This window comes from Xenopus laevis, chromosome 5S, assembly GCF_017654675.1.
Source record: "Xenopus laevis strain J_2021 chromosome 5S, Xenopus_laevis_v10.1, whole genome shotgun sequence".
Lineage (NCBI taxonomy): Eukaryota > Metazoa > Chordata > Amphibia > Anura > Pipidae > Xenopus > Xenopus laevis.
The window spans coordinates 23,128,573-23,145,330 of record NC_054380.1 but is presented as its reverse complement, the minus strand read 5'-3'; the positions used below and the strand labels follow the sequence as shown (position 1 = coordinate 23,145,330).

The 16,758-nt window shown below is 38.2% G+C and overlaps 1 protein-coding gene across 1 annotated transcript in view; it reads left to right on the top strand.

The window, feature by feature from the left end:
• Nucleotides 1-16,758, top strand: part of lhcgr.S (luteinizing hormone/choriogonadotropin receptor S homeolog) — a 69,118-nt gene that overhangs the window by 33,408 nt on the left and 18,952 nt on the right. Inside the window, exons 3-6 of the mRNA XM_018265051.2 lie at nucleotides 4,707-4,781; nucleotides 6,683-6,757; nucleotides 14,014-14,088; nucleotides 14,345-14,422. Coding sequence (XP_018120540.1) covers nucleotides 4,707-4,781; nucleotides 6,683-6,757; nucleotides 14,014-14,088; nucleotides 14,345-14,422 — 303 coding nt within the window. The remainder of the gene's footprint in view (nucleotides 1-4,706; nucleotides 4,782-6,682; nucleotides 6,758-14,013; nucleotides 14,089-14,344; nucleotides 14,423-16,758) is intronic.

Here is a 16,758-nt window from a genome sequence, read left to right as displayed (position 1 = left end):
CAGAAAATGATATTGCTATTAGGGATGTAGCGAACCGCCGATAATGTGTTCGCGAACGCCGTTCGCGAACACCGGCAAAAAATGCGAACAGTTCGCGAACAGTTCGCGAACTTCGAACATCCGAAAATCGTTCGATTCGAACGATCGAAGGATTTTAATCGTTCGATCGAACGATTTTCGTTCGAATCGAACGAAAATCGTTCGATTTTAGCGATCGAATGGTCGAATGGTCGAACGATTTTGACGCGAACGCCTATTGGCGAACGTCGCGCGACGTTCGCGAACTTGCGGCGGACGCGAACAGCCGATGTTCGCGCGAACAAGTTCGCCGCCGAACAGTCCGCGACATCCCTAATTGCTATTGTATTACTTTAATTTCCCTTTATGCATTCTATTATTGATTTATAATATAACAATATAAACACATGTCCTGTTGTTAGGGTCTTTGAACATAGCAAAGTGATATTAATCGAAGCTGCTAGCACATGTGGTGCTCTTCAGCAGGCTGAGAAGTGCCTGAGATCATCAGAGAGCATCAGGCATTTCACATTCAAGTCAATGGGAGGCCACTATTTGCTGTCAGCGATAAATTTCAAGCTAGCAAGTCAAAACACAAAAAAGTTCAATAAATAAACATTAAGATCTAAGGCAAAATCTTCTAAGAATGTCACTGCCTCCATCAAACTACATGTTTAATGTAAGAAACCTTCCCCTTTAGTTGTTTCAACTGTATGCATTGTCCAATTCAGATACTGATCTACTGAAGGAATAGGTTGTACTTGCTTGTTTGCTTTAGGCAGTAATAAATTAAAAGTGCTTGTCACATTGCATCAGGAAATTATCCTCATAAGCTCATAAGATAGTCACAGAGGTAGATGCAGCAGGATTTTCTCATCAGAGTCTTGACAAAGGCCCACCAAGCCTGCAATTGTATTTGTCAGCCATAGGACAAGGGATGGAATAACATAAAAGAAGCCCTTTTGCATCCACCTAAAAGTGATAGGCACTAAAAATTCCCTACAGTAAAAAGTAAAAGGATATCAAGGATTTCTGGCTGTCCGCTTCCTCTGCCGGTATGTCGTATGTCTGTTCTCCTTCAGACTCAAAATAAGGATCCAAAAATTTTAAAGGGAAACCAGCGCTTACAGCATGAGGTCAGGCTCACAGAGAAGAGAATAAAAAGGAATAAAAAAGAAAAGAGCCTTGACGTGTTTCGTCCTTCCACTATTTCAAAAGGCTTCCTTTTGAAAAAGTCGAAGGGCGAAACGCGTCAAGGCTATTTCGCCATTGCTAAGCGCCTGCAGTCTACACGCGGTGGGAAAAGACTTTTCGCACATATACCAACAGCTTGGAGACTCTTGGGAACGCGAAAGCAGTGACTGTGGGAAACATAGTATTATATGCAAACTTATCACTGGAATATTGTGAGTGTAATATTTAATTGTTTATTAAAAATGTTTACAATTTTACACTATGTCAACGAATTCTTATAGTGGGATGAAGTTTTAGAGCCGCATGCAAAACCTGCTGCTGATATCCACGCTTTCTTAATGTGCATCATTCCTTAAACGTCTGTGAGTACCCCCCTATACAAATTCTCACGGTACAAGGCTGGAGATAGTGGTTAATAAATCACAAAAATACGCTGGAGTGGATATAAGAGACACTTTATTTATTATATAAGATAATCACAAAAGGTGTGCAAACACATTTGGAAAATACTGCACCATATTGGCAAAAATCTCTCTTTTCTTTTTTATTCTTTTTTATTCTCTTCTCTGTGAGCCTGACCTCGTGCTTTGAGCACTGGTTTCCCTTTAAAAATTTTGGATACTAAAAATTCCTACCCTATCTGCAGTGCTATAGCAGCCTGAAATTCCTAGCCCGACTCACTATGGGTGTTAAAAGTTGGGCTGGTGGACATTCCTAAATAGGGAAGCAGTTTCTTAAGATCCTTGTCTAAAAGTAAACAAAGAATGTAATGCCAACACCACATTACTTCTCTGCATGTAGGAGTCATCTATATCAAGAGCTCTGCAACAGAGACCTGTAAAGTAGGGTGGCACAAAAGAAGCCATTACTCATAAAGAACTACTGTATGTCAATGCATATCTGGAATTTGCCTGAAAGTATGGGAGCAACTCAATTGCAATGTGGAAGACAAAAGCAATATGTGTGGTGTAAATGTTCACACCTCAAAAACACCAAACCTATGGTTAAGCATGGTTGTTGTAGAATTTTGACTGGATCTTTTAATTAAAGGGAGACTGGATGGTGAAATATACAATTTAAAAAAACTCCTTAAGAACCTGTTCTTCTACAAAAACCTGGATTTTGAAAGAAAGTTAAAGATCAGTGTCCTGCAATCTCCAGCCAAAGCCCTCAGTCCCAATCTATCTAAAAACCCACAGCAAGACTGGAGCCACATAAGTGTTACATAACAAACCTGAAACCATGAAGAAAATCTGCTTGGAGGAGAAGCTCATATCACTTTTTTGTACAAATTACTATTCATGCAGATGGTTCTACCAAGTCGAATGGGAAAAACACCAATTAAATCCATATAAATTCCAAGTTGTAGCACAACAAAATGTGTAAAAGTTCAAGGGAGGCTTGTGAATACTTATGCAACGCATTGTATAAATACTATAAAAAGGTTTTGCTTCCTATATAAGCTGCCCGGATAAATACAAATGGATAGCAGAGTATGTTTGAAAATGGACCTCCTATACCTAGGCACAACTGTAGAGGTTAAGAAAAGCCAACTGGTTTGACGTTCAGTAGACAAAAGGTTATACGATATTTGCTGCATGACAATTTCCCATCACAGATTGTTTTAGTTTAATGTCTGTAGAGGGAAAGTTATTTGAAGGATTGTTAAAGGTAATTATGATTTTGTTCTGAAGAATATTGTTAGGATCTTATCACTGAGGTGCTAAGGTTCTATTTAGTGCTACTAAGTTGACAAAGTGTATAGAAGGTCTAAGTTACAAAGAGAGCCTAGACATGTTGAGTTTGTTGGTCATGGAGACACTTGTGGTGAGACTATAATAACTTTTTCACAAATGTGTATAAATTTGATAATCTCTCTAATGATATCACCAGTAGATCTCTCCAGATCCCTAGAGATTAGTTGAGAGGAAGTGCATCTAAACGGAGTGAAAAGTCTCAGTTATGAAAAAAGACTGGCCAAACTGGGATTTTTTCACTGGAGAAGAGGCTATATATATAAATATATTTGGGGACCATACTTCAAACTCGCTGATGCTTTATTCATCAGTAATACCTCAAGGGACACAAAGGCATCCAGTGAGATGCCTTTGTGAACAAAGGAAGTTCCACCTTCAAAAAATTTTTTGTGGTGAGAGCTGTGAATTTGGGGCATTCTCTCTCTGTCCAGGGTTATGTTATACAGGCCAATACATTAGCTTCAGGAAAATGTTGGATGCCTTTTTAGAAAGTGAGAAAATACACGGCTACAAAGATAACGCAAAGATTTTCCAGGGACTAGAAAGACTGCAATCTTGGCGTTTGGAAGGATTTTCCCCCCATCTGAAGAAAATTAAGGATGGTTTCCTCTATATCAACTTGCAGTTAGGCAGGGTTCACTTTGGCAAAAAAAGCTGAACTTGATGTACATATATCTTTTTTCAACCTCCTCTATTATGCGACTTTGTTACACGGGATGCAATGAATGATTCAACGCCAAGAGAAAGATCTTGCAAAACAGGTGGCATTTTGAAGAATAATTCAGCCAAGATAATATAAAAACATGCAAGGTATTAACTGTGGCTTGGAGCAGAACCAAGAATCCAAACCATTTTAATTTCACATTAGGCAATGAAAAATTGTTCATTAGTATGATGCAAATGTTATTTGCATAGAAACCTGATTCAAGGCGGTATCATTTTTTGGCTCACAATTATAGAGCTTATGTACACAAGTGCAGTGTGCAAGGCTGCATAATTTTTACTGAAAAGCAGGGGTGTACCAATAAAGGAAACAAGACCCTGCAACTGCTGGGGGGCTCGGGAATTATAGGGGCTCCCCTCGAGTCCAAATTTGACCAGGCCCCTGTATGCCCTGATGACAGTGCTGGGCTCACTTGATGCTTTTCATCAGGCATCTGGGTGAGAGCAATGATGTTTAGCGCAAATACATCTGAGCCTATGATTAGGTGCCACATGGGCATGAAATACATAAGGCTGTAAAAATATGATGGTATAAATAAAGAATTATTGGTAAATTTTTTACTACCCTTTGGATGACCTGTTTTTGCAAAACACCTACTTTTTCTCAATGGTTTGTCCCTTGAGCTGGTGCTGGAGCACCTGAACCACTCCAATGTATTGGTGAGTTTTTTAACTATAAGATGTGTTTTAGTGCCCTATGCTCTTTTTGTAAGAGCACACTTGCAAAAACGTCCTAAATGAGCCCTATCAAACTATCAAAAAGACAATCGGTTTGAAAAATGAATATGGGCAGAGGGCCTAGCAACCAATCAAATATTTTTTTTTTTATCATTTTACCATTTCTAAACCAGTAAAAGATATCTGCTGATTGGTTGCTATGGGATGCTGTAGCAAGGAAAACTTTGCTTGTTTAAAACTTTTCTACAATTTTACAATTTCTACATTTTATTCATAATTATTGTTTGATACCACTGTTCCCACCTTAATATTGTCCAATCATATTTTATCTTTCAGAACAATCTCAGAAAGTGATTCTCTGGAAAGAATAGAAAGTTACGCCTTTTCCAATCTCTCCAGCCTGACTGAATTGTACGTAACTATTTCCCTGACTCTCCTTATTTTATTGCCGCTGCTTTTCTGGATGTAATTCAAATGTAGGGAAAGGCAAAGTGTGTACTACATACTAAAAGCATGTACTAACTTGATTTAAAACAAGGTTAAACATGAAGTCACCTTTTACTGACAGACTACAGACGTAACAGCAACAAAAGATGCGGGTTAAAGATCCGCAATTATCGGAAAATAACATTTTTATATCTGCCTAAAAGTGTGCACTGTGTCCAGCAAAGCTGAGTTGTTTTGGGATGAATGAACTTGAATTGTAAAAAAAGTTGTTAAAAAAGGTTCTTAAAAATAGATTCTAGCTATCTTAAAGGGAGCATTCACCTTTAAGTTACCTCTAAACATGTTATTGAGTTAGTTCTTTAAAGGGATACTGTTATGGGAAAAAAAAACATTTCAAAATGAATCAGTTAATAGTGCTGCTCCAGCAGAATTCTGCACTGAAATCCATTTCTCAAAAGAGCAAACAGATTTTGTTATATTCAATTTTAAAATCTGACATTGGGCTAGACATTTTCAATTTCCCAGCTGCCCCCAGTCATGTGACTTGTGCCTGCACTTTAGGAGAGAATTGCTTTCTGGCAGGCTGCTGTTTTTTGTTCTCAATGTAACTGAATGTGTCTCAGTGGACATGGGTTTTAACTATTGAGAGCTGTTCTTAGATCTGACAGGCAGGTGTTATCTTGTGTTAGGGAGCTGTTATCTGGTTACCTTCCCATTGTTCTGTTGTTAGGCTGCTGGGGGGGAAAGGGAGGGGGGTGATATCACTCTAACTTGCAGTACAGCAGTAAAGAGTGATTGAAGTTTATCAGCACACAAGTCACATGACTTGGGGCAGCTGGGAAATTGACAATATGTCTAGCTCCATGTCAGATTTCAAAATTGAATATAAAAAAATCTGTTTGCTCTTTTGAGAAATGGATTTTAGTGCAGAATTCTGCTGGAGCAGCACTATTAACTGATTCATTTTGAAAAAAACATTTTTTCCCATGACAGTATCCCTTTAAGGCAACTTTTTAGTTAAAAGGGGGCACAATAATATATATTGTTTCTCCACCATAGGAAAAAAAATGACATTAACCTAAGTGTACATTCACATGGGCCTTTTATCTCCTTTAAAGTGGGTACAGCTCAATAGAATGGACCAAGACTAATGAATAAGTTATACACAAATAGCTTTGTAGATGTGGCTCAAATGCAGAGGACAATGTGTCCTCCTGGACCTGGCTCAGAGCTAAGCTGCCATTAAAAGATCCAGTGCCATCAACAGTAATGGTTCATTCCTTCCATGTTGTCTACAGCATCTCCCCATCATGGACCTTGTCAGGCTATCATTAGGGAGACAGTAGCACTGCAAATGCTTAGTGTGCTGTTGAGTTTCTAAGCTTACTGATTGTCGGAAATCAGCAAAACATTAGCAGAGGTAACATCTGTCCTATGGGGAGCTACTGGTAACATCTACAGAGGCTGGGTTGTGTAAAGGGCCTCATTTACAAACCATGGGATTGGATTCAAAGGTCAAACAGGCAACAATGAAGCAGTTATCTATTTAGGTAGAGTCCTGTAGAACATCCCAAAGTTACTTCATCCCATTCTGGCCTTCTGGGATCAGCTGTCCCCTATACCAGATGCATGCTTTAATAATGGCTTTATTTCCCCCTTTGACAATAGCGCAAATATGCCACTAAATACCATTTACTATTCAGCATGTGATCTTTACATTATCCTAAATATATGTGCTGCTAAAATGTTCTGTACTGGAGAAGTGAGCACCAACATGTGAGCCGCCACTTCAAAAAACCATGACTGCCATGTATTTTCAATGTTTTAAAAAATATTTGGAACATCTCGTTTCATCTCTGTTTCAGAACCATCCAGAACACTAAAAATCTGATCCATATTGGAGAAGGGGCTTTTGGAAACCTACCAAATTTAAAATACCTGTAAGATTTGTATTTCTATTTTTTCCCATTCTTTCGTCCCTTTTCTAAATGAAATGATCCTAATTTACTGTATGTTTATGTGAAAATAACTCTGGTGTGTAAAGATGATGAACGTCTGTCCATGCAAAGGTTGCACATCTTCTGGATTCTAAGGGGTAGATTTATCAAAGGTCGAATTTCGAATGTGAATGTAAAATTCCAACGTACTCAAAACTCGAATGTTATCTTATTTCAGAAAAAAATAGAAATGTCTAAAATTTTAACAAATGTTACTGACCCGAAAACTTGAATTGAATTCAAATGGATTTCGATTTGTTTTCTAAGAAAAAATTTCAATGTCAGAAAAGCTATTAGCATCTTCAAATGTTTCAACGGCCATTGACTAGGTTTTAGGTGGCGAATATTCGAATTAGAACTGTTTCCATGGTTGAGATGTGATAAATCTCACATTTGAATTCAAATTCGAGTTGGAGCTTTTAAATTTGAATTTGTGAGTTTTCAAATTTGAATTTACCATTCAAACCTTAATAAATCTGCCCCTAAATGTGTTCATATTATAATTAGAGTTAGCAAGTTACACTATAGCTCAGAAACCCTACTGGATGTGTCTGCGTGTAGTGCCCTCCAACATAATTGTATTTCAGAATGGGTATAGATTTCATTCAAGTTAAATGGAGATTAAAAAGAAGCCAACAGAAATGAATGTTCTGAACTGATTTTGCATGAGAATGCAGTCCAAACACCCTGTGGCTTGTTTTGGCTTTAATAAATAAACTTGATTATTTTTCAATAACCCATTATAAACATCCACCACTGCCCCCTTAACACTCAGTTATTTCTAGAAGCCCTTCAGGCTATAATTAGTGCAGAACACTGCATGCCTATTTGGTTGTGTAAAATTGAACTAGTCATAAAAACTATTTGTACTGTACGACTATTACATTTAGCTAAAATTACACAAGGTCAGGTTGTCATGAATTCTAGCATGTGAACCTCAACGAGTGTTTGGAGCCATCCCTTGCTCGAACAGTTTCAATAGACTAAATAAACAAATGTGTTATATAAATACATGGGTCACAATGTGTCTCCCTATATGTGCTTGGACTGTCATGTCTGTTGGACAGAAATCACCTCAATATCATTTGTTGTGTGTTTTGAAGAGAGGTAAAGCCTTAAAAGAACTGCTGTACAGAACAATGGAAGCTCAACTGATCTGGCAAATTATCTATAAGCATAGATATGAGAGGGGATTGATCATACAATTGGCCAAATCACTTGCACTTTTCTTAGCGTTCCTACAACACCCCCTTGTGCATTTCTGTACTTTAGCAGTTATTCTTCATACCTGTCCATTTCATGGTGGTATATACCTTTAAAATGAGTGTTGCTCTGAACAATCTCTGTATTTTAAATGATTAAACCAATACTTGGAAAACACATGTTTTTGATAGGAAGCCTATGGGGACCTTTCCCATAGGCTAACATTGGCCTCGGTAGGTTTTAGGTGGCAAACTAGGGGGTCGGATTTTTTTTAAAGAAACAGTACTTCCACTATCGAATGGTCGAATAGTCGAACGATTTTTAGTTTGAATCGTTCGATTCGAAGGTCAAAGTCGAAGGTCGAAGTAGCCCATTCGATGGTTGAAGTAGCCAAAAAAACACTTCGAAATTCGAAGTATTTTTCCTCTATTCCTTCACTGGAGCTAAGTGAATGGGCCCCTAAGATTAAAGAGCACGACAACCATACACACAACTTGTAGCGAGTAAAACAGATGATCATGGATAAGAATTGACATGAAATATCCCAAGCCGGCTCTTTAATCAATAACTGGTTCAAATTAAGAGTCAAATAGAAGGAAATCTATAAGTGAATTACTGTGCATAAAGTCAAGAAAACAATCACAGGGTTTTCCGTTTCCACGCTGCAGTAATTTGGCCTTTGGGAAATCAAATCCACAATGCATTTTAATAGTAGAGTTAATAAGTTTCTTTATTTTTCAGAGGAGAAATCTTTAGTTTTTTCAAACCAGAAAGTAATATTTCAACAATGTATTATAAAGTAGAAACAAGTTATTAATAGATTTCATAACAAAGTGTGTGCCCAGCAAATTAACGAATGTACAACTTCTACTCGCTAAGTTCTAACACTTCCTTTATTATGGATGTAAAACAGCCAGCACAACATATGGGAAAACACATAAAAATTGTATGGATTATCTATAGCAACATATAGAAGACTCTTCTAAATATCCCATCCCTCCTGTTATAGTCTGGCTACAAAGGAAAAGTTTCAGGGAATCTACCTGTAATACTATGTTCATTCTTTTTCCCATCTTTTCCCATTATGGACCAGTAGCAGGCACAATATACCTCAGAAGTCCAATAAACAGGACTTGTGCTGGAAATGAATTATTTAGCCATAAAAGTACCAGCACGGTAGATTCTACAGGTTTCCAGTCCAAAAAGGGGCTACTAATAGTCAACTGTAGCCCCAATTTGTCATCCCCATGAACTTTATTCGTGCTTGTGTTGCTCTCCAACTTCTTTTTACATTTGAATGTGGCCCACGAGTAAAATAGGGGATTCCCTGCCTTAGACTATGGGTCCACTCTCCAAACTATTTTTCTTAACCTCATTATTCTCCCAGTCTCTTTTCTTTACATACTGTAATCTGTGCCTCCATTTTTTAAGCCTCTTTGTTCCCAATATAGAAATATGGAATGTACAATAAATAGATCAAATGGTTAGAAACAAGAGGGCCCACTCACATATGAGCCCAACCCGGCATTTTCTTGGTATCCCAGTAGGCCAAAGCAGATGCAATTTGCCATGTTTTTTTATCTGGAATATAGTGGTTTCTCCCAACATTGTCAGTGTAAGTGCAGGGACATGGTGGGCTCTGATGCAACTTCACCCAATGTGTAAAAAGGCTTTTTTTTTTGTTTATGTTTTGACCTGAATCGGCTAAAATTTGAGTTGGTGTTGCATAATTTCCAGCATTCATCATCAAAATAACATCTAAGCTGATTTTGTTATGCACAAGTCTATAGATATATAAATTGACACAATAGTTTAGAGAATTAATTTGCTTGAGGCGAAATGGGTAAATTTGCTGCGAATTTATTCGCCCATCACTTATCCCTATACCTGCCTAGTTCTTTTTATAGAATCATGGGACTCAAAGTGCTTTGACAGCAAGATAGGTAGCCATATTTGGTGTACTAGGTAGCAGGGACACCAGGAGTTTAAGTGACTTGTCCAGGGTCACAAGGAGCTGCCACAGGGAATTGAACCAGGGTTGCTAGCATGAGATCCCACATCAAAGGCTGATCACGTAACCTCTAGGCCAGCTGCTCCTCCTATCACCAGGTATACTGTAAGTGCATATCAACAAAATTATTGAGTTTGATGAATTTCAATGGATTTCACTAGTTTAGATATCAGATATTTAAAGGAGAAGGAAATGTCCAATCCATGGGGGTTGCCAAATTGTAGGACACTCCCAAGAATTGTAATGAGTACCTGATACCCCTGGCTGGTACTCCTGTTAGAAAACTGCACCAGCCAGAGCTACAGGCGATCCTCTTCCTTTCTTCTTTCTTCGCGTGAGCGTGCATGCACATTAGAGTTAAAACTTGGACTTTAGGAAAAAGGCCAGCTTTTTTTATATTTAGAGAAAAGCTTAAAAGCACAACAGATTAAAAAGTCTTAGATAAATTGTTCAATTTACTTGATACTGCAGAGTTCTTATGCATTGACAACTCAAACACATGAATCTTGCGTCCAAGTGTTTGAGCCCTAAAGCAGCGAGGTTGAGTAGTTTTAAATGTAATTAGAAGCACCCTGAAATGGATGATTATTTGCTCTGCCTGTTCATTATAGTTGATAAATAAGTCCATGCTGAACTGAATTCTTTTAGCCACAGGATCCTGGCAAATTCAAATATTTAAAATACTAGAGTATTCATATTCACTCATTAAAAATCTACATTTACATTCTAAGCCCAATTAAATTAGAACGTTCTGCTGTACAGAAAACCCCTTTTTCTTCCCCCCGTAATTAAATTAAGGCATGATTCGCGTTAAAGGATAAACAGGTGGATATAGGAGCAGAACCGCAAGCTAATTATACATTTGTAAGTTATTAGACAACAAATAGTGTAATTTGACAGCAAAGGGTAAATGTGCAAATAATGTCGATCTATAAAAGGATAAACATCTGTGCCTATGGCATTATAAAATAGCAATCAATTCCCCTGCTCTTCCATTACTTTCATGATAATATAGCGGAGGTACAAGGTCTTCACTGACCTTTGCACTAGTCTTGCCCTACTGAGACTCAGGCATGAAATTGAACCCAGAGACCTTATCTTGGCTAATTAGGATATTTCACATTAACGGTTGGATTTTTACAAGACTTCCAAAAATAAATAAATAAAAAAAGCTTGGCCATTAGGTCGCCTTAATTAGACATCTGCTCGCTGGTTTAGCTGAACTGTAAAAATAAATAAATAAATAAAAAAGCCCATGGTTAATAAATGAATCATCTTAATTGCATGATATTAATGTATAAGTAATGTCCCAGTAGAGCTGACCAGAGGGTAAGACCTTGGTCAAGGCAGGTTCTATATATATAAAGCCATCGTTATGACATGCTCAATGTTTCCTGATCTGTTAGACCGTCTTCAAGTGAGAGTATTCAAGCTGTAGCTTCAGCAATAAATATTTTCTAAATGGTGGTTTGAAATAAAAGGGAACTTGCAACAGACCGGTGGAGAAGCAGATGGTTTCGGTGTACAGTGACAAAATCACATTCATTTCTTGTTTGCACGTTCACCATTACTGTTGTGGTTGTTGTAACGTAGACATCATTTTCATACCAACGTTTATCTGCTCTAGTCCCTTACGGAAAGTCATTAAGGTGCCCATACACGTACCATAATTATCGTACGAGATGAGGTTTTGTAAAATATTCGGTGTGTGTGTATGGGGGAAAACGAGATCGGCAAAAGCCTTGGATATTGGTCATCTTGCTGATCGGAAAGGATGGAAAATTTAACATCAGCAAAACTTAATGCTGAATCATCAGTTAGAGGTAGAAGTTTTGGTTTCTACCTGCATATCTGACAATTCAGCTCTTACCATCAGTAGCAAAAATGATTTTCCCAGCAACCAATGTCATAATTGTAACGTGTATGGCCACTGGGGCTGCCACTTTCTGCTGATAGGGTGGTGGCATCCGGAGGGGCCTTTTGGCATTGAAGGTGGACGGTTGACATCAGGTGGTGTGCTGGTTGGTGTGCCCATATTGGGGAAAGGTTTTGACATGGCAATTTGCCAGTTGTCTAATTGGAGCCACTACCTGTAACAATGAGAAGGTATTTGCAAATACTACCCTTATAGACAAGGCCTTAAGATGAATCACCTCATGGCCTGTAGGTGTTTTTTTTTGAGCTCTTGACTCCAGTTAATTCTCTTTGAGGCGTGATCCTGTGCTATACTAAATATCCTCCGTCTTCCAACGCTTCCCCCTTTTCTTCCACCCAGGTTTGAATTCCTGGCCCTGCCCTTTGCTCTGAGGTCACTTCACTTGATCCCTTTCTTACAGAAGCTGGTAACTTCTACAAGAGGTAAGAATGTCTATAGTAGAAGGGACAGGGACTTTGTTTAGTTTGACACACACACCTGTTTCCAGTATTGACTAGTCAAAGGCATAACGGGAGGAAAGGGTTTTTTTTGCAGTGACAGGTCAGGGTTTTTTAGTTCCCATCGTACAGTAAAGCTAGGTTGCTTTCTGTTCAGATCTTTAGTTTGTTCTATTGCTTTTCTTTGCTGCTAGGAAGAGCTTAACGTGTCATACGGTTTTACTATGCCAATCTATACTTAGTATATAAGAAATGTTCTGCTTAGTCGTTTTAGGTTAGACATTTAGTATATGTCTAAGCACATTTGCTAAAACACAGTAACATTAACCTTTCCAAACTATTCTACAAACATCAGGTGTCCTTCATGTCTGGGTTGTCTTTGTTAAAGGCACTCTTAATTGTCTATGTGCTAGACACAATGCTATGTTGTTTGCACAGGTAATGAGAATCTTGGTGAATTTGTCTTTTTTTTCTATGCTGTGCTCTTTCTTCTGATGCTATTTATGGTGCCCTAGTGCTGTCAATATATGCACCCCCCTACAGACCCCTCCTCTAAATTATTTGATTCTAAACTAGCACACACAAGACCACTACTAACAGGAGGAATATGGAAGGCTATAAGGAGGATGTCTTAAGGGTGAAAGCACTATGATCTCAGCAGTCAAGACAGAATCTAGAAAATAAATTATAGATACACGGGGATACAATAATACATGATTATACATTAACTTTAAAAAAAATAGAAAGGGAAATAGAAAGAAATAAGTTGTGTTTAGGCAGATGAGTTGATGGGCAAGGATGTTTTCTAAAGTCACCAGTTTGCACAACAGAAAAATCAAGTGAAGAAGCAGAGCACATAAAGGGTCGGGGAGGACCAAATCTGGGTGAGAAAAGAAACCACATCAGGAGGTAAGCCGATAGAAATAAGAACAAAAAACAATATGGCACACGTTCCAAAGTACAAAAGCACCCAAATTCATAGACACTTTGCTTCTTATAGAGCCAGAGTATATTAAGATGGGCTAGTTTGTTTCCCAAATCGGGTATATTTCTATCTAGCTGTAAAATTATTATCAATATGGTGGGTTCAGAGTCACATGATCTGCATGGCAAACCTGATATTCTAGGCGGCAGTATTGGCACACTGTGCAGTGGGTCCTTGATGCTGATAGGTTAGGTGAGCAAAGATATGACTAGATACTGAGGCAACACAACTGTGAACACATGTTGAAGTCATGCTCTCATGAATAGGTCATCAATGATTTCTGGTCACTATGAATGTTGGTTGTGCCATGTAATGCTCCAGTTCTGTGCCCAATTGGCATTAGGAGCTGACTGATCCCATGGCATTTATAAAAGTAATACTAGCAGAGGTGGCTCTGGGGCTTAGGAAGTAATAATGCCTTTTTCCTTCTCTCTCCCATTTGTTGTGTTCTGTATTTCCCCTTAAATAAAGAATATATAGCGAAGTCTAGAATGATCTGGCAACAAAATGAGAATGAATACTAAGGGAATGTTGAATTGTTTTTCACCTAATGAAGATGTGACTGAGCAGCACTCATTACTCTCCTATATAAAATAATTGTAAAATAACAATTGTTTCTCCTTACAGAAGCATCGGCAATACAGGAATTAGAAAATTTCCAGATGTCACCAAAATCTTCTCGTCACAGTTGCAGTTTATTCTGTAAGTAAAACCGTTGCCCCTCAGGTATTTTCCTTTTCGTGCCTTCGCTTATTGCTTGTATATTTTATATGCGTCAGGTTCTGTCCTTTGAACATTCCCTAATATGTTCCTAAATATTTGATAACATGTCTCTGAGGTGCTTTATAGGACACAGAGCTTCAGTGACTTTTCCATGTTAAGTCTTGCAAAGAGTCTCATGTCCTTGGACATCCCTAGTTTGCTTTATCAGCAGGATAACTCCGATTTCTTTTCCCAGGGAAATTTACGACAACTTGCACATAACCACGATACCAGCAAACGCATTTCAGGAAATGAATAATGAGCCTTTAATATTGTAAGTAAAATCTTTTTATGTATAATAAGAACATCATTATTAATAGGCTTTTTTAATTTTCAACTAGGGATGCACCGAATCCTCTATTTGGGATTCGGCCAAATCCCTGAATCCTCTGTGAAAGATTTGGCCAAATACCGAACCGAATCCAAATCCTTATTTGCATATGCAAATTAGAGCCTGTAAAGGAAAAATTGGGGAAACATTTTTTTACTTCCTTGTTTTCTGGCGAAAAGTCACATGAGTTCCCTTCCTGCCCCTAACTTACATATGCAAATTAGGATTCAGATTCGGTTCGTCCAAGCACAAGGATTCGGCCAAATCCAAATCCTGCTGAAAAAGGCCGAATCCTGGCCAAATCCCGAACAGAATCCTGGATTCGGTGCATCCCTTTTTTCAACCTATAGACTGGGGCAACATGTAAGGGGCTCTTTTATAAATGTATAACGTGTAGGTGCACCAAAACTGATTGATACTACATTGATACTATTTACTATTACTATTTAAGGTACTTGTGTTCAAGCCAGTGGTGTAACTATAGATGGGGGCAGATCCTGTGGCGAGGCCTGGGGAAAACAGGGGGCCAGTGATGGGTGGGTCACAGGTAATCCTGAGGTTTTGTGTATGTTTTAGGATTGGACAGGAGGCCCCATCCTTTTTCTACTGTTTGCCAGGACCTTCAAAGTTACACTTCTGGACCAAACATCCTCCTAGGACTTCTGAATAGTTGTGCTAAATGCCCATTTATTTGTCCTGCCCCGTACAATTGTGCCTCTTGACAGTTGGCAACCGTGAAACTACCTCCAACCTGGACATGGTGTGATCTTTAGGGTTCGCTCAGTAGGTTAATGCCGCAATCCACTAGAAAAATTGGAGACACAATTGCACCCAGTTCACAAATGCACTCGTGCAATTACGCTTCTTTTGACACATCTTGATGCAATTGAACTGCAATAATAATGAAAGTGCAGGGAAAAAGAGTAAAAAAAAAATCGTACAAAATTGCACTTTTCACATCGTACTTGCATTTGAAAATAAGCATGTCATAAATGTGACTTGTCGCGACTGAATATTTATGATTACCGTATCAAATGAGTGTCAAATTTTGGGTGAATTATGATATTCTGTGCTTCTGTTCTACACTGGAGTTTTTCAACTTCCTTTTAAAAAAACCCCAGAAAAGTAGGAGTAGCATTTATACCCAAAAGTAACAGAAAACCAATCTCTATTGACCAATGAGAAATATTTTATAGTTTCACCATTTGTTATGACCGTTTTGTTAGCAGAGGTCCATTACGTAGAAGGATTATATATGCACTAATTATCTACAGTGCAAAGACCAAACATGGAGTAGCTTCAAGCCGATAGGCAAAAAGTACTGTATGTTCAGTTCAAGCCCTATTCACTGCGCTCATGTTGAACATGGGGATATCATTCCACTTTAAAGCAAAAAGAAGTAGCAATTATTGAGATAGGACACCATGTGGACGTGTGAATGCTCCCTGCATTGCCTTTAGACATTGACCAAACTGTACAGTTCATCTCCTATGCAGAACCTGGGATTGTGATGAGCCTTTTTAAGACAACTCGTAAAATATTCACTACTTTTTACAATGGGAGAACACAGACTAAGGACAGATTTAACTCTAGTTATCTTATCCATGTACATCTGACATGAGATACCCTCTAAATTTCGTCCAGAGAATGGTCTTTTTTGCAGAATACAAGGAACTGCTCAATGGAACAACTGTATAACTGCACAATATTGTTTCTTCATGGAAAAAAAAATCAAATGATATCTTTCCGTGCATGGACAGAATTCATTTTGGTCAGCTGTACAAATAGAGGCTTCTTGCCCTTTCTCAGCAGGAGGACTTTGTCCATAAAGCTTCTTTGCATGATCACATTACCAAATAAAACTCAACTACTAGAAAGAACCCTGTGTCTCAGTTTTAATGAGTTTTTACACAAAGAACGGCAAATATCTCCTGCTAAACACAAGCCATGTTTCTCTTCACATCCTAAAGTGCCCAAAACACAAAGAAATCCCTGGCAGCATATTATCTAATTGTCTAAAGGGTCTTCATTATTTTTTTCTTCTTTTTTCAACAACCCCCCCCAAGTGCTGTATATTGTGTGTATACACTGATATCATGTTTATGGCTTTTTTATTTACAAGTAATTTTCAGTAAATATAACTTTGCCCTGGACTGCAGTTTAACTTTTACATTTATAGCGCAATTAGAAAGAACATTAAGAAATGAAAAGAATTTAAAACACAAATATGATAGGCTTGCAAGGTCTTTGTTGCCAGTAGAATGATGACAAGTCATTGC